Source organism: Ovis aries, chromosome 9 (genome assembly GCF_016772045.2).
Source record: "Ovis aries strain OAR_USU_Benz2616 breed Rambouillet chromosome 9, ARS-UI_Ramb_v3.0, whole genome shotgun sequence".
Classification (NCBI taxonomy): Eukaryota; Metazoa; Chordata; class Mammalia; order Artiodactyla; family Bovidae; genus Ovis; species Ovis aries.
Genome location: NC_056062.1, coordinates 83400538 through 83426655, shown reverse-complemented (window position 1 = coordinate 83426655; position 26118 = coordinate 83400538). Strand labels below are relative to the sequence as shown.

Below are 26118 nucleotides of genomic sequence, written 5' to 3'. Positions count from 1 at the left end.
TCCAATGTGGGAGACCCGGGTTCGATCCCTGGGTCGGGAAGATCCCCTGGAGAAGGAAATGGCAACCCACTCCAGTATTCTTGCCTGAAGCATCCCATGGACGGAGAAGCCTAGTAGGTTACAGTCCACAGGGTTGCAAAGTCGGACACGACTGAGTGACTTCACCTTAACTCTGTTTAGGGATTCAAATACACAATAGTCTTTGGGATACTCAAAATGATTTCCATTTCTGGTTCCAAACTCTTCATCAAGCCCAAGACTATCACATCCATTTTTGTTATATCTCTCTACCTGAGTAGGCAACTTGCTCAACATAATCAAACTACACTCATCTTCTCCATAAACTATTCATTTTGACCCTAGAACCTTCCTAACCCTACCCTCTATCTGCTCCCACTCCGACATGATTCAGCTTTGTAGTTAAGATCTAGACTTGCTGCCAACTTTCAACTCTAGATGATTCCCCTTCCAACCAATTATCTACTCTATCTTTTCAAAGAATTTCTCCCTTTTACCTATGTTCTTTACTTAGAAAACTGATCTTACTCAACTTCTCTAATCCTTAGTCCTAGATTTCTGGATGGCTTCACTCACCTTTCTCTTTTCTTCTAGTCTGAGAAAGAATGACTCTCTTCCGATTAGGTGGTCTTCCTCCGAGTCTTGGTGGCTCAGATGGTAAAGCGTCTGCCCGCAATGTGGGAGGCCCAGGTTCAATCCCCGGGTTGGGAGGATCCCCTGGAGAAGGAAATGGCAACCCACTCCAGTACTCTTGCCTAGAAAATTCCATGGATGGAGGAGCCTGGTGGGCTATAGTCCATGGGGTCGCAAAGAGTCGGACATGACTGAATGATTTCACTTTCACTTTCTCCCAGTCTTACATCCAAGTCTTTGACTCCTTCCCGGAAGCTCAAGAGAGAGTCAATTATTCCTTCCTTATTTTGAATCTCTCTTCTACTACTCCTTTGGACTTCCCTGGTGGCACAGATGGTAAAACGTCTGTCTACAATGCAGGAGACCTGGGTTCGATCCCTGGGTCGGGAAGATTCCCTGGAAAAGGAAATGGCAATCCACTTCAGTACTCTTGCCTAGAAAATCCCATGGACAGAGGAGCCTGGTGCAGGCTACTGTCCATGGGGTCGCAAAGAGTCAGACACAACTGAGCGACTTCACTCACTTTCCTTTCCTCTCCACTAATAGACATATTCTTCTTATCCTAAGCAAAAATTAAAATTGTTTTAGCTCAGTCCCTTCTTTTGCTTTCCTTTCATTGTCAAAATAATCTACATCTGTTGGTTACTCTTTCTTAGCACTGCTCTGTGACTGACTTCTGCTCTTATCGCTGTAATAGAGCTGTGCTGTAAAAGACAAATAATGATCCCCTAATTGCCACATCCAAAGACTTTTTCTCCATCCTCAGCCCCTTGCCTTTCTGTAGCATTTATATTGTTAGGACACACAGCACTGTGGTTAAGCAGCCCTGAGAGTTAAACTGCCATAATTTAAAGTTACCTCTGTAGATTGAAATCTTTGTATTTTGGTAAGTTTGAAAAATCTCCTCGTTGCTCCATTAATCTTCTATAAAAAGAGATGAGAATAACGGTATAGGTTTCATAAGGTTGTTGAGTGGATGATAATTTTGGTAAGGCATGTTGCAGTGCCTATCTCATTATAGATGTTCAATAAGCATTCACAACTGCGTTTGAACACACCCTTTCACCTTTGGGGGGTAAAGTTCTTCCTAAGCTTATTTAAACCATGTTCTTCTTCTCATCCACTTCTATGTATACCTCTTTAACTTCTTAGCTGGGTGATATTGGGCATGTTTTTAAGCCTGATAAATGGAGATTATTACTTATTCATAAAAGATTGAAATGATGCATGTAAAAAGTTTAACTTTAGCATAACATCTGGCATTCAGAAAACACTGGCTTTCCTGACTAAAGAGACAGAGAAAACATCTCTGATTCAGTAACTTTCCTTCTTCTTGTCTTAAATCTGAATGTTGATTTCTGGTATAAGGCAATCATAGGGCAACTAGGAGAGAAAAACAAAGAGAACTACAGAGATGACCATCTGATATCATTGAATAAACATCAGCAGCCCCTATGTCAGAATTTACATGTTTGCTTTTGTTAAGCCATTGTGAACTGGCTTAAACTATGTGATTTTCTATTACTTGCAGTGAAAATATTCCTAATGATACAGTCCCAATTTATGCTTCACAGTTTTAGGTAACAGTCTTTCTGTTATCCTTCTAGGCAGTTTATAAAGATGAACCCAGAGTATCCACAGTTATTTTAAATGTAACTACATCTATTTTGAATACTTCTGCTACAAATAAACTCTCTATTTAGCTCTTTGGGAAAGATGTTTTTTAGGTGAAATGCCTGAAGGTCTTAGACATCCATCGTTCCCCTGCCTGTGGTGTAAAATGGCAGTATCATCTTGTTAACTAAAGACAACAGGTTTGCCTACATATGCAATATGCCAGATTTTTTTCTCTAACTATTCCACTAAGAAGCCACTTAGTAGATTGAAAAGATAACACGTTTTGGAGTTGGACAGATGGAGATAAAGTTTGGTTTCACCACTTCCTAAAATATGTTTTTTAATCTTCAGTTTCTTTGATTATAAAGTACCCAAAAAAGGGGGGATAATATTCCTGCAAAAGGTTATTATGAAGAGTTAACGTTAATGCTGCCAAGGGCCTAGCATAGTGCACAGTGTGGAACACAAATAACCTGCTCTTTTACTGCTTCAATTATATAGTAGACAGTGAGTAAATATCACCACCCTGAAGCCTCTCACAGAGCATTAAAAAAGATGAGTTAAAATTCACCCATAAGAAGCTTTTGTAGATTAATCTCAACTATTCTGAGCATACCCTTTCTGAGCTCCTATTAACATTTGTACAGTCATATGTTTTTCAAAAATTATTTCAGATAAGTAACTTCTACTTCAAATTATAGACTCTAACAACATGGTAATTACTCAAAAACATTTTTTATAATGCATATTTAAGGAAGAGTTTTCAGAACATACACCTCTTTCTGTCATAGATATTAGTGACAGAATGAATGTTGGTCTTTTGCAGATGGTCACATGACAAATACTAAGCCTAAATATGGTTAATAAATTTATCTAAATTTTTAGACATATTTTCCCACAGGTACTGAGAATATTGTGTGTGTGTGTGTGTGTGTGTGTGTGTGTGTATTCTCCTTAATAGTAATAAAGTCATTTCAAGGTATACTGATGAATAAGGTGGTTTCAAAATATGCCAGTTTTATTGGGGAGGAAGGACAAAATAAAACAATAAAACAAATAGAATACAACAAAAGCAGAAATGAAATTTAAATATTAAGAAACAATTTTTTCTTTTATGACCCAGAAACTGGCTTTGAAGGTAATTCTAAAATGTTTTGGGCCCAACAGCCTCTAAGAGTGCCCATTTTGAAAGACAGCAATCATGCATGTGTATATTTGACTTAAACAATAGATTCCTTCTTTATTTACAACTGGACTAAAGATCTCATTTTATGAACATGATTTCTATGCTCAAAACAAAGAACATAGAAACACACAAAAAAGGTCTGTCAGGAAAGATCTTTTTTCAGTGAAGTGAAAGTCACTCACTCGTGTCCCACTCTTTGCAATCCCATGGAGTGTAGCCCACCAGGCTCCTCCATCCACGGGATTTTCCGGGCAAGAGTACTGGAGCGGGTTTCATTTCCTTCTACAGGGGATCTTCCTGATCCAGGGATTGAACCCTGGTCTCCTGCATTGCACGCAGATTCTTTACCAAGCCACCAGGGAAGCCCTCTTTTTCAGTGCTTGAGCCAATCGTCCAACATTACATATTTCAAATCTGTGGTTTTTTCCCCTACTTTTTGGACAAGTGTATCTTGACAAATACATTATTGGGTGTGTCCTTTAACATGAAAATGACCATAAGTTTTATTGTAAATATCATTTAACGACTTAATGAAACAATACTTTTAATTTGTGTGATAAAATCAGATATTTTCTTGGCTGCGGTTACCTATTTCGCGACTTCTGAAATTGATTTCCCGTCCCGGAAACGGGTCGCTTCATAGAATCTGAAGTCTGGTCGTGCCTGCCAGGCTACAGGGTTAGCTTGCCTCTAACTGATGCTTTTGAATTGCGGTGTTGGAGAAGACTCTTGAGAGCCCCTTGGACTGCAAGGAGATCCAACCAGTCCATCCTAAAGGAAATCAGTCCTGAATATTCAATGGAAGGGCTGATGCTGAAGCAGAAGCTCCAGTACTTTGGCCACCAGATGTGAAGAACTGACTCACTGGAAAAAACCCTGATGCTGGGAATGATTGAAGGCGGGAGAAGGGGACGACAGAGGATGAGATGGTTGGATAGCATCACCGACTCAATGGACATGAGTTTGGGTAAACTCCGGGAGTTGGTGATGGACAGGGAGGCCTGGCGTGCTGCAGTCCATGGGATCGCAAAGAGTCGGACACGACTGAGCGACAGAACTAAACTGAACCGAACCCGTCCTTTCCCAGATCTTCAGATTCCCGCAGCTTTTGGTAACCTAGCAACCAGGAGAAGCAGGCCGACATTTCCGGAACACCGGGGCGCCGCGATCCAATCAGCTCTGCAGAGTCGCCGCGGAGGCTGACGGGCCGCGGGAGACGGCCTGGCCGCCGGCGTCTGCACCATGGCGACGGGAGGCCGCGGGCGTGTAGTGGCGATGGCCGCTCGGTCCACTCTGTCGGCTGAGAGTGTGACTCTGTTCCTCTTGCTGGTCCTCCCTCGCGTCTCACAAGCTCAGACCTTCTTTTTCCCTTTCCGGCAGCCAGAGACGTGCGGCCACAACCAGTACTTCGATATCTCGGCGCTCTCCTGTGTGGCGTGTGGCGCCAATCAGAGGCAGGATGCCCGAGGTGAGACGGCTCGGGACGGGCCCTGGCCAAATGAGCAGCCCCGCCTTGATGCTGTGCCCAGATCCCGGCCCCGCCTTGATGCTGTGCCCAGATCCCGGCGTTGCTGAAACATCTTTTTTTTTTTTCTTTTTTCCTGCGGAAAGAATGTTTCAGAAAGGTTAACTGCCAACGCCTGAAAGGAGGGTCTTCTTGAAGGATTGAGGCTTTAACGCACAACGGAGGAGGTTGGGGAAACCTTGAGTCGGCTACCCGCTAGGCCTCGTAATGAATTTCTTGGCTCCAGTCATTCAATCAGCGGGCCCTTAGGGAGGCCCCTGGAAAGCTGACTACCTAAGAAAGCGAAAAGGAGAAGTAATCTTTGGGGTCGCAGAGAGTCGGACAACCAGGACTGTCTGAGGTGCTAAGAGCAGGTGACAGGACCTGTTTGGGAAGGAATGCAAATAAGCGCTCGTAAACTTTGGTAGTTTTGTTTTTGTTTTGTTTTGTTTTGTTTTTAATCTCAAATCTAGAAATGTAGAGCTGGAAGGGACCTTAACCATTTATGGTCCAGCCTTCTCAATTTATGGATTAAAAAATGGAAGTCCAGATGAGGTCGTCACGTCTTCTTTGTCCTGTAAATTGGAGACAGGAAGAACTCCTGTATCTCTTTGCCCTCTGCCCTCTGTATTTCCACTATACAAAATGTCCATAATAGTATAGATTTCCTTAGTACTTAGCCCTTTCATTGTTGAATATTACTAATTCCCTCCAAAGTATCTTTATATTAATTTTTTTTTCTTGAGATGTTCATCATTCATCCTAGTTGTCCTTTGAAACTGCTCAGGATAAGACGTTCCCCGTATTCTAAAGTCTAGGATGTTTTTAATCTCAGTTTGGTCACCCATGGTATTAACTTTCTGCCATCTTGAAATTTGGTTTGTCTTTAAGTCATTGTGTAGGACAAGTCAGGCTTCTCAGGTGAGGAAGTAAGAAGAAAGCATTTCCCAGACTCATTCTATAAAATGTAAGGTTCATAGTCATGCACCCTGTTATCATAAGCATTCTACTACATGGATTCCTATTAAGTATCCACTTAATGCCTTCTTAGAGAATGCTGTCCTTACCTAGCCAGCAAATTGAATAGTGATTATCTTATAAAGTTTACTTTAATCTTTCCAAACAGAGGAAAACAGTGATTTATCTTGGTAACTTTCCTAATAAGATTTTGTTTTGACAGAATTTGAATTCAGTGAGTATATGTGTATGGTTGGGTGAAATAGACATGTAAAATCTCCCATAGCGATTAGTCAGTAGTTTGGTTATTAGTTTAATATTTATAATTTAATAATTTATTTATGCTTGCACTTAAAATTATAGCAAACACAATACCTAGTGTATGCCAGACACATTGTAAGATATAAATATAACACCTTAATATGCTAATAATATGACTAATTTAGTACTTATATTAACCCCACAAGGTACGTACTGTTCCTAATTGGAAGCCAAGGCACAGAACAGTTCCTTGCTCAGGGTCACAAAACTAAGCAGCAGAATCAAGGTCAGAACCCAGGCAGTACTGGCTCCACTGTCTTGCTCTTAGCTCCTGCTTCTCAAGATCTTAAGAGTTATTAAAATTTTCCTATCTTGGAATTTTATCAAGGTCAAAATTGGCTCTTCTTTTTAGGAACTTCATGTGTGTGTTCACCAGGATTTCAGATGATTTCTAATAATGGAGGACGTGATATTACTTGTAAAAAGTGCCCAGAACACATGGTATGGAGTATTTATTTTTTAAAAAAATCTTACTGTAAAAAATAGCAAATATCATTTTTTAAACTGTAATTTAATGCTGTACTCTAATATTTTCCCACAGACTTTAAAATTATTAAGCCAGCTTTGTTTTTACTAGAGTAAATTTTGGGAGATCGGTGAAATTTTGCATACTTGGAGAAAAATAAAAAGGTATTTTTAAAATCTGAAATTAAAAAAAAAAGCCATATTTTGTTTATTTCTATTTCATAGAGAAACTACTTTATAAAGGAAAATAGATGAATGAATGATATATAGCGTGAGTTCAGTGTCTTAGACTTACTGTGTCAACAGTTTTACATAATGATTCATGTTCATAATGATACCTGAGTGATAAGTTCATCAAATGCCAATTTCATCACTAAATAAATAATACCTGATGCTGTTTTATTAATCATTTCATTATATCATAATTTTTGGAAAATTAATGTATTGATAGTTACTATATATGATGATTCTTGATTAACAGAAATGTATCTTCAATCATTTTGAATAATAAAGAGTCTTAGTGTGGCAATTCTAACTTTCATAGTAATATTTCTTCTCATTTTTTTTCAAAATGCAATATTACCTCTTCTCATTATTGTATTTTAAAAAAATTTAATCTGGGAATTTAATATTTACCATTTGTCCTGGTTTATGACTAGTACTTATAGGTTTGATGATCATTTTCATACTTGAAGTTTTAGGAAATATTGACCCTAGCTGAATTATGATGAGCAAAAGGTACTAATATGAAATGGTGCCAAAGTAGACTAATTTTTCAGTGATGTTACTAAGCTTGGGGGGCTTCACTGATGGCTCAAGTGGTAAAGAACTCACCTACAATACAGGAGACACCGGAGATGCAGGTTCTATCCCTGGGTTGGGAGGATCCCCTGGAGTAAGAAATGGAAACCCTCTCCAGTATTCTTGCCTGGAAAATCCCATGGATGGAGGGATGGGAGAATCAGATATGACAAAGCACACACACACACACAACTAAGCTATCATAATTTTTAAATAGTCCTATATGTATATATGTATTAACAAATACAGGGGCATTTCTTGATAAATCCATTCTTTTCAACCAAAACTTACCATAATTTGTGTCATTGTTTTGTTATTACCATTGTTTTCTATTTATTTTGTTTATATCCATGTTTGTAATAAAATTACTGTATTTTTACCCCAGGTTTTTTTCTAAATCATGCAAGTCCAGTTTTGGATGATGTCATATTTTATCAGAAATCTTTACTAGTACAAACTATTAGTGGATTAAAAAAGATCTCATAATTTAAACAACTTTAAGTATATTTATTTACCGTAAGATTCATCCATTTTGTATCATAACTTAATTGCTAAAAGCTAATTACTTGAATTTTAAAAAATTAGAATATTTTAGAACAGGTAAGGCTAAACTATTAATTACCTATTTGTAGATTCAATACTGTTGAATTTTGTTGCATTTTATCTTGGTAAATTGAAAAACTGGATGACAATATTAATCATGGTAATAAAAGCTCATTTGAATTGAAAATCACAATGAAGAACTATTGCCTTTAGTTCTTAGTAGTTAATAGTAGTCAGTACATAGTTATAATGTATAGCTTAATGTTAGAATATAAACACAAATTGTCTTTCCAGGAAATTTTTATGTAGCTCATATGTGTATAATTTATTTACATATTGCCTACAAATTATACCCTATTGTGACTTTTTAAACTCACATGATCAGTTAAGAAGGAGAACATTAATTAAGAAAGGGGAAATAATTTTTTTTTTCTTAAATTTAGAAAGGTGTTACTGAAGATGGCTGGAACTGTATTTCTTGCCCTGGTGGTTTAACTGCAGAAGGAAAATGCCACTGTCCCACTGGCCATATTTTAGGTGAGAAGTAGATTCTAGAATGTGTCCTTCTAGACTTTTTTTTTTTTTCTGTTTTTAAAGTATACATTTTAACCACAGGAAATATAAGTGCTATTTTTTCTGTAGCTATTTCATAGGCAAAGAATGTTCTCTAGCGCATTCTTTTCAGTTAATGGTATGATTAAGATCATACCATTTAGATCTGCCTCATTCTTTTTAATCCACTCCATGGTATTTTATAACTTTTTGCTATTTTAAATATTTAGATTGTTTTCTAATTAGTAATGTTTTGATGAATATTCTTATGTACATAATCAAGTGTCTCTGTAGGTTAGGTATCTAAAAATGAAGTTTTAGTACTATAGAGTGTGTGAATTTATAATACATACCACCAAAAGCCCTCTTAAGTTGAGAAATTTACCATAAGTCTATGAAAATACTTGTTTCCCCAAACCCAGTGTAACAGGAGTATGCAGGTAAGAGGAAAGAAAATTTTTTAAGGAAAATATATTAATTTATGATGATGATGATGATTTGGAAATTTCTGTATTATTATTATTTTTAATGTGGGAATGGGGAAGGCTTCACTTTTTAATACTTTATGTAAGGTGTTAACATACGTTTTGTTCTAACAAGTTGTTTTGAGAATTATTGGAATAATTACAAGTGGGTTTTACTAAGTGTATAGAAGCTTATATATTGATTATGAATTACATCTTATTGTTTTTAAATTGTTTAGTGGAAAGAAATGTTAATGGAACATTGTTGTCTCAAGCAACTTGTGAGCTCTGTGATGAAAGTGAAAACTCTTTTACAGTAGCAAATGCTTTAGGAAACAGGTAAGCAGTATGCTGGGTGCTGTCTTCATTAATATCTTATTTACATATTCCTTAGGCTAAAAGTAGGCATTAACAGGTAAAGAAGCTGAGGTCTGAGAATGAGACAGAATAGGATTTAAATGGGCTTCCTAGGTGGCTCAGCTGGTTGAGAATCTGCCTGCATTGTGGGAGACCTGGGTTCAGTCCCTGGGTTGGGATGATCCCCTGGAGAAGGGAAAGGCCACCCACTCCAGTATTCTGGCCTGGAGAATTCTGTGGAATGTATAGTCCATGGGGTTGCAAAGAAGATTTAAATCTTGTTTCTGTCTCTTGCTGGTTGTTTGACCTTTGTTTGTTAAGCCAGTGTTCTTGTCTTCAGAAACGGGACATACCATCCACTTCATAGGCTATTATACCACAGCTCAGAAACATACTTTACATACCTAAAGTTTTTAGCTAAGTACTATAGAGTAAGTGCTCAGTAAAAGGTAGCTATTTTTAGCTATTTTTGTTTTATTATTGATATTATGTAATTTGCACATATCTATAATATATAGTATATAATAATAACTTTTATTTGCAATCTACTTATATTTTCTAGGTACTATATTTATATATATTATTGATTTTATTTATACCTTGCCTTTTAATACAGAGTAGTATATACTTTTGATATGTTTACTTTATTGCAAGTAATTGCTTAGTTGAATGAACCTATTCTAATCTATTAAGTTAGAAAGACAAGCCCTCAGTTAAATTAGAGCTAGTTCATTAACGTTTTAAAAATAATTTTTGTTGTATTGACAGGTGTGTCCGATGTGAACCAACATTCATTAATACCAGCAGGTCCTGTGCATGTTCAGAACCTAACATTTTAGTAAGGCTAATTACATTGATAATATATATATTTTTAAATTGAATTGCTGATATTCTTACATAAACTGTTTTTTTTTTCTTATTTATTTATGAAGACAGGGGGCTTGTGTTTCAGCAGCACAGGGAATTTTCCTCTACGTATGATTTCAGCTGCACGTTATGGAGAGCTAGTGAGTATGCTTCAGTTTTTTTGTTCTAGTGTTAAGGATATTTGTGCTTTTCTTCCTTGGGTAATGAATTTGGGGCTAAAATGAGCTTCAGTCCATTGTTGCCCAAATTGTCATAGGTTTGGCCATTAGAAGCCCTTTGAGTTTGTTCCTATGTCTTTTGGACATAACTGTATTTTTCTTGGAGCATTTCCTGTCTGGCACAACAAGATTTCCAGGCTCATCTTATACTTTTCCTGCTTCGATCCTAGAAACAGCTATTTCTCTGAGAAGCTCTTAAGGATAATATTTAGAAACAAAGATTACCATGCTTAGTATGCCCTCATTAGCAGACATAGCTAGAAAATATATACACACATTATGTATAGACGTGTGTGTGAGTGTGTGCTCAGTTGCTCAGTCGTGTCCGACTCTTTGAGACCCCATGGACTTAAGCCCACCAGGTTCCTCTGTTCATGGAATTTTCCAAGCAAGAATACTGGATTGGGTTGCCATTTCTTACTCCAGGGGATCTTCCTGACCCAGGAATTGAACCCACTGCTCTTGCCTCTGCCACATTGGCAGGTGGATTCTTCACCACTGTACCACTGGGAAGGCCATGCGTATACATACTCAGATCTATAAATGTTTCTGTGTTTATCTTATTGTTTTATGTAATTTCTAAGAGAAACATCTAGTCCTCTATAGTAATATATCAGACAGTCAATAAAGAATTTCCAAATATTTGAGTCAGTGTCTTTACATTCCCTTTCCCCGAAGACAATGAGCTTACATCTTGGTTTGTTTTCCCAACTTTAATTTTGAAAAAACTTTATTGCAGAAATGTTAAAAAAAAAAAAAAAAAAAAAAAAAACAAAGACAATGACTGTGCATGGATCTTTTACTAGTTTAACCAATTATTAATGTTTTGCCAAATTTGCTTTCTCTCTGTGTATGTAAACATGCATATACACACAAACATTCATTTTTTTTTTTCTGAACCACTTGAAAATAGGTTGTAGCTGTGTAACATTTTACTCCTAAATATCTTGTAGCTCCTAAGGAAAACAGCATTTTTCTGGTATCACACCTAAAAAGATTAATAGAATTATTTGATATACTATTCATATCTAAATTTGCCTACTTATTTCAATAAAGTCTTTTATCCCTGCCCTCTTTTTTGGCAAAGGGACCTAGGATCAGTGAAAGATCCCACATTGAAATTAAATCTCTTCAGTCTCCTTTAATTTAGAACAGAGATCTTTATCCTGTTTTGCTTTTTGGATTATTTTTTTCTTTTCTTTTTTTTTTTCTTTTATGGTCATTGAGTCTTGCAGAGTCAATGCCAGCTTTCTTGTAGAGCATCCCAGAGTCTGCATTTTTCTCATTTTTTTCTTATGATTAGACTCTGTGAAACATCTTTTTGGAAAAATATGACATGGGTGCTGTGTATAGCCCATTGTATCATAACATGGAGCATATAATGTCAGGATATCCAGTTATTGGTGATGCTAAATTTGACTGGCTGGGCATGGTGCTGTTTGCCTTTCCTCCCCCTTGTAAAGGTACTGTGACTAATAAGTTAGTCTGAGATTTTACTGTGAGACTATATACATATCCTGTTTAGCAGTCATTGATTAATCTTATCTGAATCAGTTATTAAATTGGTTATATCAAAATGGTTTCACAATTTTATTGTTCCTTCTTACATTTTTAAGTTAGCAATCCTCTATAGAGTGCTTTCTTTTCTCTCTCTGCTTTTTTTTCTCTTTAGCTTTACTGCAAACCCCTGGTATCACTAGTATGTTATGAACTGTCACTGTTATTCCTCTTTTCGAAGTTCAGTTCGGTTCAGTTCAGTTGCTCAGTCTTGTCCAACTCTTTGCAACCCCATGGACTGCAGCACACCAGGCTTCTCTGTCCATCACCAACTCCCGGAGCTTGTTCAAACTCATGTCCATTGATTCGGTGATGCCATCCAACCATCTCATCCTCTGTCGTCCCCTTCTCCTGCCTTCAATCTTTCTCAGCATTAGGGTCTTTTCCAATGAGTCAGTTCTTTGCATCAGGTGGCCAAAGTATTGGAGCTTGCAGTTCAGCATAGGCCCTTCCAATGAATATTTAGGACTGAGTTCTTCTAGGATTGATTGGTTTGATGTCCTTGCGGTCCAAGGGACTCTCAAGAGTCTTCTCCAACACCACAGCTCAAAAGCATCAATTCTTTGGCACTCAGCTTTCCTTATAGTCCAACTCTCACATCCATATGTGACTACTGGAAAAAGCATAGCTTTGAGTAGATGGTCCTTTGTTGGCAAAGTAATGTTCTGTCTAGGTTGGTCATAACATTTCTTCCAAGGAGCAAGTGTCTTTTAATTTCATGGCTGCAGTCACCATCTGCAGTGATTTTGGAGCCCCAAACTTAAAGTCTGTCACTTTATTTTTATTTCCATTTATTTCCAACAATTCCATTGTTTCCCCAGCTATTTTCCATGAAGAGATGGGACCAGATACCATGATCTTAGTTTTCTGAATGTTGAGTTTTAAGCCAGCTTCTCCACTGTCTTTGATTTTCATCAAGAGGCTCTTTAGTTCTTCACTTTATTCCATAAGGGTGGTGTCATCTGCATATTTGAGGTTGTTGATATTTCTCCTGGCAATCTTCATTCCAGTTTGTGCTTCTTCCAGCCAGCCTTTCTCATGATGTACTCTGCATAGAAGTTAAATAAGCAGGGTGACAATATACAGCCTTGATGTACTCCTTTTCCTATTTAGAACCAGCCTGTTGTTCCATGTCCAGTTCTAACTGTTGCTTCTTGACCTGCATATAGGTTTCTCAAGAGGCAGGTCAGGTGGTCTGGTGGTTCCATCTCTTTAAGAATTTTACACAGTTTGTTATGATCCACACAGTCAAAGGCTTTGGCATAGTCAGTAAAGCAGAAATAGATGTTTGTCTGGAACTTTCTTGCTTATTTGATGATCCAGTGGATGTTGGCAATTTGGTGTCTAATTCGTCTGCTTTTTCTAAATCCAGCTTGAACATCTTGAAGTTCATGGCTCACGTACTGTTGAAGCCTGGCTTGGAGAATTTGGGGGCATTACTTTACTAGCCTGTGAGATGAGTGCATTTGTGTGGTAGTTTGAACATTGGCATTGCCTTTCTTTGGAACAGGAATGAAAACTGACCTTTTCCAGTCCTGTGGCCACTGCTGAGCTTTCCAGATTTGTTCGGCAGTGGCCAAATTTTCAAAGCTCAAATTGTCCCAAATTTGGACTTCCCTTTGGTATAGCTTCTGTGTTATTTTAACATGTCTCCTTCAGTCTTCAGGCACTACTTTGGTTTCTCTATACCATGTTCCAGGCTCAACCAATAATTATAATTTTAAATTGTCACATAATACTCTAGTTTATGCATTGAAATTCATGTAATTGTATGTCTATTGAATATTTAGGTTTTTTGTTATTAATATTGCTGTCAACCATTTTATGCACATAGATGTGTTTTTCCTTTTGGAGAGATTATTGACTTAAGGCACATGTCCTAAGTGTTTTTAAATTCCTGGGTTAAAAGTATGTGGATATTGTTTTATAAAGGATCATGCAGCTTTATCCTTGGCATTTGTCTGTGGCTTCATTTTGCATGCATTTGCCAGTACTGTTGTCAATACTTTCCATTTTTACTAGGTTTTTTTGTGTGTGTTAGCCAATGTTCTACACATATGTTTTTTTCTAACGAAATGAGAATTTTTGTTTGTTGAGGAGATGAAAATAGTGACTCATAATAATTTTATTTTAGATTTCTTGCACAGTTATGGTGCCATATTTCATATAATTTGGTTTTATCACCTTTGTCCATGTTCAGAGAATTTACTACGGATGGTGTTTCTCAGTGTCTCATTTTTAAGCAGGATATGCAGATGAGCTTTACAGCAGTGGTTCTTAACTAGAGGGAGGCCTGTATCTGCAGTTTTCAGAGGATGTGTGTGCCTAGGTCTCATTCTAGAGCTTCTGATTCATTTGGTTTAGAATGAAGCCAGGGATTTTCTGTTTTCAGGAAATTCCACAGTTGATTCTGATATTCATCATTGTTTGAGAATAACCACTTTGGAGATTTTAAATGTTAGTTTCTCTGTGTATCCCCAATCTCCTGTTGCTTAGAAATCATTCACAAATATTTCCTTTTTATTACTTGCAATTCAATACAGTGTAATAATCCTAAATCACCAAATGTTAACCAAATCTGTCAAGATCTAATTTTTCTTTTATTCTTTTGCACTTTGATTTTCATTTTAGTGAAATGGGCATAATAGGTTTTTTTATTATTATTATAAACATACTTTATTTCCTTGTATCTTTTCTGAGCGATGTGATTTTGTAATTCAGTCCTACTTGTAATTACTGACATTGGTTGGAACTAATTGTTTTATTCTTATTAGAGTCTATTTTTCTGATAACACTGGGAAAGTAATATTAGTTATTTCCCACTCAGCAATGTACACAGTAATGTCTTCCTAAGGGTGTAGGGTTAAGGAATTTCTATTTAAACGTAAAACTGAAATTCATCTTTTTGTTTACAGGGCATATCTTTCACTTCAGCATGGTTTGCAAAGTATTTGCAGTCATCAGCAGCTGCTTGTTGGGTATGTTTGAATTTCTAGAAAACAGTTTTTATTTCATTTCAAAGAAACTATGGAACCATTTTTTTCCCCAGTTAATAAAACTTTTCTAAGTAGATATATCTCCTTGGTCATATTCTATTAAAACCCTTTCTAAGTGGACTGAAAGAGACTAATAAAGAATATGTTATTCATTTCACACTTATTATACATAAATATGTCCAGACTTACTTAGCTGAAATTGAATGTTAGGGGAAACTGATTTGTACTATCATTTAGTAAATGTTTGTTGATGACCTACTGTATGCCAGGCCCTGTTCTGAAATCTTTTAAGTTATCTATTTTAGGAAAAGACAGAGAAAAATCCCGTGTGGAATTGTAAGTAATTGTCAGGTGATGCCAAGTGCTATAAAGACAAGCAAATTGGGATAAAGAGCATAGAGAGTAGAAGGTGGGCCTAACTTATGGAGGATGGTCAGGACAGGCGTCTCTGAGAGTATGATATTTGAGCCAAGACTTGGAAGTGGAAGTGAGCCATGAAAATATCTAGAGGAAGAGAATTCTAAGCAGAGACCACAGTAAGTGCAGAGGTCCCAAAGCAGGGGTTCTCTGGCATATTCATGCTAAAGAAACAGGAGGGAGACCTAAGTGGCCAGATCAGTGACCAGGGAAAGTGGAGAAATGAGTTGAAGGATAAAGGAAGTGACTATAAGACCTAGAGTTTACTGGAAGGGGTGTAGAAGATTTTGTGCAAAGGTACACAGTGGTTGGCGTCAGGTTTTGAAAAAGATCATTCTAACATGGAAAGTAGGTTTTGTTAGGGCAAAAACAATCAGGGGGAGCAATTAGGAGGTTATTAGAGTAATCCAAGTGAGAGGAAATGGACCTTTGGACAAGGGTGGTTCCATGGAAATGAAAGAAGTGTTAAGCTTCTGGATATATATGTTTAAAATTGAGCCAACGAGGTTTAGTGATGAGTTGGATATGAGAAGGGAGAGAAAGAAGATTACTGCAATGATTTTTATTTGAATAACTGTAAAAACGAAGTGGTCTTTTCCTGAAAGAGAAAACTGAGAAAGACGTTTGAGAATCAAACTCCGCAGATTTTGTTGTTCATAAAACAAATTACTTAAAATAGATTAGCTTTATATGCAATAGATATAAAATAGATTAAATAAAATAAAAATAGGTTAGATTTCTATTCTAATATTAGAAACCAGTTATTATTCTTTCAAATATAATTATTTCATGTAACAGTTTTTTTAAATGTCATGTTGTAGGTTTTTAGTTGGTTCTTCTTCGTTCAGTTGCTTGTCTTTATATTTTCACCTAAAATTTCAGGTAAAATTTATAAATTATTAACCTGCCATATGGAAAGTTCTTTTCTACTTTAATTAGAGGAAAGGTATTAAAAGCAAAAGAATATCCAAAAAAAGAATTTGCAGAATTCAAATTCTAAGCATAATTAAATTAAAACTAAGCATAATTTTTGTATCAACTTTTGTTTAGGATATTAAAGTCCGTATATTTCTTTGTCATTGTTTTCCTGTAGGTGTATGGCAATCTAACATCTTGCCAAGCTGTTGGAAATATGTGTGTAATGAACATGAATTATTATGACTCCTCTACTTTTGATGCATGTGGATTGTTTCAGGTTATCTTTGAAAATACTGCTGCACTGGGCACTGTTCATTCTGTTTCCTTTTGGTAAGGTTATTCTAATTAATGAACCAAATTTGCAAAATTGGTCATTGTGACCAAATTCAGTGCAATTACTTTCACAAATATGTACTAAGACCGTTCCCCCAATATTAAAACAATTGTGATTGTTTATAGGAGACAGAATCTTCCATGGCTGTTCTATGGAGACCAGCTAGGATTAGCACCTCAAATACTTAGTACTACACCTCTTCCTACAAATTTCAGTTTTAAAGGGGAAAACCAGGTACAAATCTCTATATTATTGAAGGTTAACTACATTTTGATTTATAATTTTGAAAGGTAACAAGAATATTACTAGACATAATTCTTGATAGATTTAAAAACTTTTAGTGACCAAACTAAATCTAAATATTAGCTACTGAGGAACTAAACAGTATAGAGTCTAGTTTTCTTACTTGAGTGTCTGGATGCCTCTGGATTGTGTGTTATGGCAGCAAGAAGTACCTGTGGGTTGGGAGGGGTTTCATCACCAAACACAAAGCCTTTTCTGTCCTATATCTCCACATTTTTCAAAGGGCTGCCAAAGATTGAGTGGGATTCTATGTGTTTCCTCAGCATGTCACAGGTCCAAATTCTTACCTTCATTTCTTTGACCTTCTAGAATGAAAGAATAGATTATTTCCCCCTCTATTCATCCCCCATTTGCGCACACACACACTCATTTAACAGGTTTGGAAAGAAGTTATCTGTCACTGCCTCTCAATTCTGAAGTAATAGTTTTTGTGCAAAAACCCAATCCATTTATATTAAGTGTGTTTAATCAGAGAGATACACTGATTAATTTTTCCTCAAAGTAATGATTGATGAATTCAATATTTGGTCTCTAGAAAAAGAAAAGATCATTTGGCAATGAAAAAATTTGTATAGACTATTATATATACTCTGAAAGTCTGAACTCTGAAAGTTTTTATAGACCGTTATATATATATTCATAGACTTTCAGAGTATGTGACATTATTTTATTCTTGTTTTTCTGTAAGCAGAATACAAAACTGAAGTTTGTTGCTGCTTCCTATGATGTGAGAGGAAACTTTCTCAAGTGGCAAACTTTAGAAGGAGGGATTTTACAGGTGAGTATGATTCTAGAGAGAATCCCTAACATGTGTTATTTTTGACTGAGGCAAAATGAGGAAAAAACTAGATTATTGCTTGAATAGAACATCAGTTTGCTTGCTAGAGTTGATTTTTCTTGTTTTAAATTGGAATTTCTTAAAACTAAGTTATAACAGAGATGCCCCCTTAATTTTTCACTCCCTTGATAACATTAAATAAGTATTATATAAAGTATATATCCATGTTAAGTCTTGAGAACCCTTAACTATAAGCAAAGAAAAGATTCGTGAGACATATTTATCAGTTGTGTTCTTTTGTTGTAGCTTTGTCCAGACACAGAGACGAGACTAAATGCTGCTTATTCCTTTGGAACAACTTATCAACAAAGTGTAAGTTGGAACTATTTTAGGCAGTCTACATTTTGGCTTTATTTTTCACATCAGCAATAATTGGAATAATTATTGAATTTTGAAATTAGTAATTTTTTGTGAAAAGAAAGTGAAAGTGAAGTTGATCAGTCATTTCCAACTCTGCAACCCCATGGACTGCAGCTCCTCCATCCATGGAATTTTCTAGGCAAGAGTACTAGAGTGGGTTGCCATTTCCTTCTCCAGGGGATCTTCCTGACCCAAGGATCGAACCTGGGACTCCTGCATTGTGGGCTACTGAATAATTTATGAATGATTTTTATTAATATAATCAGCATGAAAACAGTACCTTGTCATCCATAGAGTCTTAAACATCATAATTGTGTATTTGCTTCTGGCATATAGGTCTTAAAAATAATCCCTACTTTTGAGCATTTTAGAATGAAGCAGAAGTACTTCATTTTAAATAAACAATAAAGTGTTATCACTGCCTCCTCCCTCCACCCTCCAGTAACAAAATGCTTCCTTTTCTCTCTCTCCATACTCGCCTCCCTCCCTCCCTGACCTTCCTTCCTTTGGTAATGCATTTTAAAACTACAGTATGGGACAAAGCAATATTATGAGCCGTTAAACATTTGAAAGACCTTCAGTAGTCTACAAAAATACTTCTTGATAAAATGCTTATACACACACCACAGAACAAAACTGTGATTCCAGCTTTGTTAAAACAAAAAGCACCACTGGGGAAAACAGATGAGAAAAAGAAACATTTTTAACAGTGGTTATCTCTGGATAGTGGGATTACAGATTATTTTCTTTCTCTTCTACATTTTCCAGATTTTCTATCATGAACTTGAATTTGCTTTTATTATCAGAAATGACTTGTGTTACTTTAAAGAACTGTTGTGTGTCTACTTTGGGCCAGAATAGTCAATACTTTTTAAATGCCACTGCTCTGTCCTCAGCATTTTATCATTTTTATCTCATCTGATCCATGAAATAGCTTTGTAAAATACATACTAGTTGTGTTTTGTCGATGAGGAAATGTTGCTCAGTAATATTAGGTAATTTGTTCAAATTCTTTCATCAAGTAAATGTTCTGTTAGGCTTGAAAACCATGGTTTTTCCATCGAACACAGTTGCCTCTCAGGGAGTTCACAGCCTAGTAGAGAAAGCAACTATATAGACAAAGAATTGAAAAGAATGTGATGTGTTGGTCTATAGATATGAACAAGGAACCGTGTTGGTTCGAAGAAGGGTCCTTAACAGTTCCTAGGGAAGTTCAAAAGGCTTTACGCAGTGAGTGACACTTGAGCCTGCAGAATGAATATCAGTTTCCCAGGGAGCACAGTGGGGAAGGGAATACCAGGCAGGAACACCATTTGCAGTGTCAGAGAGATGTAGAATAGCATAGCATACTTAGAGACTAGAAGTAGGTTAGTGTGACTGAACCAGAGACAAAGAGGAAGCAGTGGGAGATAAACCTGGCACTATTAAGGGGAGTCAAATCATAACCAGTGTTTATCCGGAGAAAGAGTTGGGACCTCACCCCACAGGATAGGAGTTTTTAAACCTTTTTATTGCTGTACAGTTACAGTTGAGAATGAATGTATAGCCTCTACAGCTGGGTTGTAGGACAAGATTCAGGTGGTTCTTTACTGTTATTTTGGCCCTTATAAAAGAATCATATATAGTATTCATGTTTTAAAAGACATATGAAAATGTGTATAAACGGTATAGTTGGAAGATACTTTTACAATTACAAATCTTTTAAAGATAATAAATATGCTTTCTAACTTTCAATTTGGGTACTTTTATTTTTAATTTTATTTTTCAGTGTGAGATTCCTATCCCTAAGATCTTAACTGACTTTCCCACTCCTACATTTTATGATGTGTACCTTGAATATACTGATGAGAATCAACACCAATACATTTGGGCTGTGCCTGTGTTAAACTTAAATCTTCAGCACAAGAAAATGTTTGTGAACCAAGGTAAGGCATCCATACACACCACTCTTTCTCTGAGCTGAAATCAATAAATAAGTCAACCAACATAGCTTAATAAACCACAGATTATAAGAAAAGTCATGGATTCTCTATGATGGTAAGCTTGTTTGTTTTTTTAAAATATTTATCTGTTTGGCGGCACCAGGTCTTAGTTGCAGCATGTGGGATCTCAGTTCCCTGACCACAGATCGAACCTGGGCCCCCTGCCTTGGGAGCACAGTGCCTTAGCCACTGGACCACCAGGGAAGTCCCTGTCTGTAAGGTTTTATGTAGCATGCCCCACAGTAAAACAGTAAGGTTGTTGGTGTATTTACTCAGTGTGCTTAGTCACTCAGTTGTATCTGACTGTGCAATGCCATAGACTGTAGCCTGCCAGGCTCCTCTGTCCATGGGATTCTCCAAGCAAGAATACTGGAGTGGGTTGCTCTTCCCTTCTCTAGGGGATCTTCCCGACCCAGGGATCAAATCTGTGTCTCCTGCATTACAGGCAGAGTCTTTACTGTCTAAACCACCAAGGAAGCCTTATTTACTAAATATATCAGGCTTTTTATTAAGAAATTTTATCATTCCTGAAAGTTTATCTTGAGAAAAACAGTAGAACTATAACATCAGGGCTTCTTCAAACCATCCTTGAGCTGCTTTTTGGACAAATTAGTTTCTTTTGTTGTTTCTCATTTTATAAAATCCTATTTATTCAGGTAATTTGCAGGGAAAATCCTTCCAAACTGATGAAAAGTCCAGACAATCAGAAAACATTCAAGTGTAGGTAGGGAATGCTATTAGTAGGAGTTTCTCACAGCAGGAGTTGTTTTTGCAACCATCTTATTAAAACAAAGTGTACTAATTTTATGTTTTAAATTTGTCTAGTAATCTTCACCTTGAGTGCCATCTTGAACAATTGAAAGTATTTTTTTAAACCCATCTTTTTTTTTTTTTTAATTGATAAAAGACAGTAGTTCGGGCAAGTGGCTTCTGACTCGGCGCATTTTCTTAGTGGATACACTAAGTGGACGGGAAAATGACTTAGGAAGCCAGCCAAGATTAATTAGAGTCGCCACCCAAATATCACTGAGGTAAACAAATGTCTAATTTACTGAATGAGGCTTGGAGTATATGGAAAAATGTCATAGTGAAAGTGTTGACCTGTAATTGTCAGATGAAAACAGTAAGAACACCTGAACTGGAATGATACATAATGTGTTCTTAGATGTCTATATAGATTGGGATAGACTAATAGAGGGGATAATTACTTCAGAAGGGCTTCAAGAGTTTGCCAAAATCCATGTCCTAAGCCCCACTCTAGACTTGCCAAGTTAGAACGAGTTGAGAGGTGGGGAGCAGTGAAGATCCACGAGCTGATGGGGCTGAGTTAGAGCCCACCAGATGATTGCAGCAGGCGGGCCTCCCGTGGCTGCATCTCCTTCAGCACCTGCTGCTCCAGGTTGGGCCTCGTTAGTTACCAGCACCTCGCTGTTCCTCGGATACTTGGACGATGGCCTGCCTTAGGGTAGTGCCATGCAGCCCTCACCGTCTCTTCTCCGCTGTGAGATTCCCATCTCTGACCTTATCCGGCTTTCCCACTCCAGTACCTTATGATGTGCACCTTGAATACACCGATGAAAGCCACCCCATCATCTTTATGGTGTTTCAACATACACTGCTTTTCCATTGTTTTTTCATTTTGATTTTCATGACAGTCTTCATGAGGTAGGCAGTACAGAAGCTTTGTCCTAGCCCTTCCTGAAATCTACCTGTGCTCTTTTTAGCATTCCCTCAATCTGCCAGTGTAGATTCCCCAGTGAAAATGAAGTTGAAACCAGCCAGGTCTGACTTTATACTGATGAAACCATGTTGGCCACTGGTACTTGGCATTTTCCTTTCTGAGTTTACAGATGGTATGTTACTAATTCGTTGAATTCAGCAAAATGTACCCTATTATATGCCACAAATAGTACTAGATATGACACGTTATCTTTAAGAATTCATCTTTTTTTTAGTATTTATTTTTATTTTATGTATTTATTTGGCTGTGCCGGATCTTAGTTGTAGCACATGGAATCATTAGTTGCGGCATGTGGGATCTAGTTCCGTGATCAGGGATTGAACCTGGCCCCTGCACTGGGTGTGTGGAATCTTAGCCACTGGACCACCAGGGAAGTCACCAAGAATTCATCTTTTTTTCAAAATCAGGATATTATCTGCCTTTCTCTAGGCATTACTTTAAGTTCTCAAAAGTGGTATACAGTACTTCATTGATTTTGTTTGTAAACTTTGTAGGGCCTAGATCAAGAAGTGTTTTTTGAGGGTGTATTTTAATATAAAGTTTTGACCACTTCAGATAGCCTGTGTTAGTACTGTTAGTTTACATTTAACCTTTTCTAGTTTTTAATAACTGCTGGTTCTGAGATCACCAAGACTATGCATATCACATTCAGAAGAAACAGTAAATTAAATGTTATGTTTAAGGGCCTCAGTGTATTTTTAACTGAAAATGAATTTTCTTTTAAACAGCATCCACCTTGTACCCAACACAAAAAATGGAAACATTTACCCTCCCTTAATTACCATTGTCTACAGTGACGTTGATATCAAAGATCCCAACAGCCAGTCTGTGAAGGTGAGCTCCGTCTTGGGCATTGCCTGTCTATGTGTTAGTGTGGAACTGAGAGAGTTTGCATTATGATCAAAAGACTATTAGTCCTTTTCAGAGTTTTAAATAAACATAGCACTTTATATAGTCAAGACAGTTATTTCTTACTAATGGTGAGCTCTTATGGATTCTGCATATAAAAAGGCAAGAATTAAGTTTGTCAGCGGGTAGTGTCACCAGCCGCTGGGCCTCCCTGTTCTGGATGCCAGGACATGCTGAGCCATATGGCCTCTCCTCTCGTTCTCTTTGGCCACCTTGCTTCTGTTAAGATTTTGCCTCTTTGCCTAACTAAACCAGGAACTCAAACCTTAAGTGGGCATGTGTTTTTCTCTTCTCACCAGTCTTGCCCACTTGATAGAGACATACTTAAACAGGCAGAAAGAGAATCTAATTTTTAGTTTTGTAACTAGTAGCACTAAAGTGAAATAGAGAATGCAGTTTGGACCTACAACCAGTCTTCTGACTGTTTCCCAACTAAGTTAAACTTAACCCCAGAACCCGAGTCCTCCGCTGCCTAGAAGGGTCTGTGTGTGGAAGTGAGACCATGTACACACTGAAAGCAGGCTGTACCAAAGAAGGAGCCTGGCAAAGGCCGGGAGCTCTGCCTCACCCTGCGATTGAAGCACCCCTGCCTGAGGAGGGGTAGATAAGAGCGGATGGAGGTCGGGACCAGAGCTAATCCTTCTAGACTTCTTGCTCATCCCCTGTCTCCTCCAGAAGCATGACAGTTGGAAGGTGAACATTCCTTACCTCCCAGACTCACTGATAGCTTTTAATTTCCACTTTTTTACTTTTCTGAATTTTAATATTCTAGTTCCTCAGCCAGAATTTTTGGCCTCTCTGTTGAGCTTGTACTTCTACTCTGCTACTGTTGGGTTCAGGCTTTCATAAAGCGAAAAGTAGGCACACAGTATGACTTGGAGGTTTCACATCCTCATTTTTATTACCTGATTTGATGTTAAAATTCATTTCTGTTGCCTGAATTTATATACACTGTAATGAGAGGAGAAAATCCAGGAACGTGCTTAGTAACAACAAAAGACTGCCTTGTTTAAATTTTCCTGGAAGGTCATTTTTGGGTAGTTAAGAGTATATTTATCTTAATATAAAACACTTCTGGGTGTTTTCTTTAAATATTTTTCTTGTCAAAAATATATCTAAACTGTTTTGACAAATTGGAAAATAAGCGATAGGAAAAAAGTTGAGAGAATCATAAAACTATACTGAGGAAGCCCACCTCAATCATTCTAATTATAGAATGCACAGATTTCATCATTTCTTAATTTCTCATGACAGCTATTGTAAAAGTTCTACATTCATTTTGAGCATCCAGCTGTATTTCTGCTCTCTTACCGTCTCTGCAAATAACCTATCTTCCTGTTTTTCTGAGCAGATCAAAACCATCCAATATGAATTCCCTCAGATTTCCTCTTTAATACTTCAGTATCTCTGTTTCATTATCTTTCTTGACTCTGGTTCCTATTTCTAAGAATAAAGGACCCTTCCCACTTTCTTAAGTGATTTTCAACCCTTACTTGTTTAAGATATCTTCTTCTATTCAATTTTATATATTTTATTATAATATATTCATGTGTATTTTCTCCTGTTTCGCCCCTGACCTTTTATTCAGCCAGCTTCTCTGCTGGTTCCTTTCCTTTGCCTTTCAGGTTGCCCCATCTTAAAAACAAATTAGCGCAACCAAATCATAAAATCTTCTGTCAACTCTGCCAACAATTCAGGCTGCTATCATGTGTCTTTCCTTGATTTCCCAACCATTTATTCTTTTGTCATTTGCAGTTTGGGTCCTGCCATTTTGCTTCTTTGAAAACTTCTTTCATGAAGTCAGCAAGGTATTCCACATACACTGGCTTTTTTCTTTGACTTTACACTTACACAGTTGACCCTTGAGCAACACAGATTTGAACTGCATGGTTCTGCTTATATGTGGACTTTTTCTTTTTTTTATAACTAAATATGTACTGCAGCACTCCTCAAAGCTGGTCCAGTTCATGGATGTGGAGGACCAACTCTAAAGTTCTATCTGAACTTTTGACTGCATCAGAATTGGTGCCCCTAACCCCTATATTGTTCAAGGGTCAGTCGTATAACAGTTGACTCTTCTCATGACCTCCTCCTTCTTGACCCTGTTCTGTGAACCTGGTAAGACTTAGGTGTCTTCCCTCTCCTATTTCTCATGCTACTGTTTCTCTTAATCCTTTATGATTCTTCTCTCTCCTGTCTCTGTATAATTGTGTCCCTAAGATTCTTGTTTACATCTTTGATTAATTGGCCTTCTTCCTATGTGATTGTTTAGCCAGTTGCTGAACTCTTGATACACAAGATAGGTCACATGCCTCAGTTACAGAAACCTATCAGAAAATGAAATATGATTAATTTGACTTGACTGCTGTTAATGAACCTAATCTACCTTCTAATGAAACCCTCTTTCTTTAATATATGCTCTAAATGGTTATTTAAAGTAGTGTGGGTAATTCCCCAAAGTGTATTTATTTATGTATAAGTAAAGGTCAACTCTAGTAATATTGATAGTTTAAAAGTATGATATTTTTGGTAAAATGCAGCTGTGAATGTATTTTTATAGTAAAAATAGGTTTGTATCATATAACTTCAGTATGGCTAATTTGCTTTCTTTTAAACATCAGGTTTCTTTCTCAGTCACATACGAAATGGATCAAAGAGAAGCACAAGTCCAGACAGATGTGAGTTTCTTTTAACCTGTGAAAATACTTACAGTATATTTTTTAATTAAAACAAAAATTTTTTACATGTTCAGGAAAGTTGTCAAAATAAAGAGATTGCCACATATCCCTCACCAAGTCTCCCTTAGCGTTAACAGCTTACGTAACTGTAGTTATTGTTGTTCAGTCATTAGTCGTATCCAACTCTTTGCGACCCCGTGGACTGCAGCACGCCAGGCTGCATGCTGTAGTACAGTGGTCATAATCAGGAAATTAATAGTGATGTAGTCCTGTTAACTAATCCAGGCTTTCCTGGTGGCTCAGTGGTAAAGAACCCACCTGCCAATGCAGAGATGCAGGTTCGATTCCTGGGTTGGGAAGATGCTTTGGAGAAGGTAATGACAACCCACTCTAGTATTCTTACCTGGGAAATTCCATGGACAGAGGAGCCTGGCAGGCTTCAGTTCATGGGGTCACGAGGAGATGGACACTATTTAGTGACTAAACAACAACAAATTAACTCATGTAAATACTCTTTGGATTTTACAGATTTTTTTCACTATCCTTTTTCTGTTTCAGGACCCAACCATCGAGTGTGTCTTT

General features: G+C 37.1%; 1 protein-coding gene across 5 annotated transcripts in view; it reads left to right on the top strand.

Annotated features, from left to right (window-relative positions):
* The first annotated feature begins 4681 nt into the window (after window positions 1-4681).
* Window positions 4682-26118, top strand: part of TMEM67 (transmembrane protein 67) — a 44459-nt gene continuing 23022 nt past the window's right edge. For 2 of the 5 annotated variants that reach the window (XM_060393508.1, XM_012184130.4), the window contains exons 1-15: window positions 4682-4922; window positions 6589-6677; window positions 8489-8582; window positions 9301-9400; window positions 10187-10256; window positions 10351-10425; window positions 14976-15038; window positions 16567-16721; window positions 16851-16959; window positions 17720-17806; window positions 18113-18178; window positions 19995-20151; window positions 21116-21239; window positions 22678-22783; window positions 25480-25536. In XM_060393508.1, coding sequence (XP_060249491.1) covers window positions 4697-4922; window positions 6589-6677; window positions 8489-8582; window positions 9301-9400; window positions 10187-10256; window positions 10351-10425; window positions 14976-15038; window positions 16567-16721; window positions 16851-16959; window positions 17720-17806; window positions 18113-18178; window positions 19995-20151; window positions 21116-21239; window positions 22678-22783; window positions 25480-25536 — 1578 coding nt within the window. In that variant the 5' untranslated portion in view covers window positions 4682-4696. Of the gene's footprint in view, window positions 4923-5127; window positions 5147-6588; window positions 6678-8488; window positions 8583-9300; window positions 9401-10186; window positions 10257-10350; window positions 10426-14975; window positions 15039-16566; window positions 16722-16850; window positions 16960-17719; window positions 17807-18112; window positions 18179-19994; window positions 20152-21115; window positions 21240-22677; window positions 22784-25479; window positions 25537-26118 lie in introns of those variants that run through there. The other 3 variants (XM_060393511.1, XM_060393510.1, XM_060393509.1) reach the window with 2 other exon arrangements.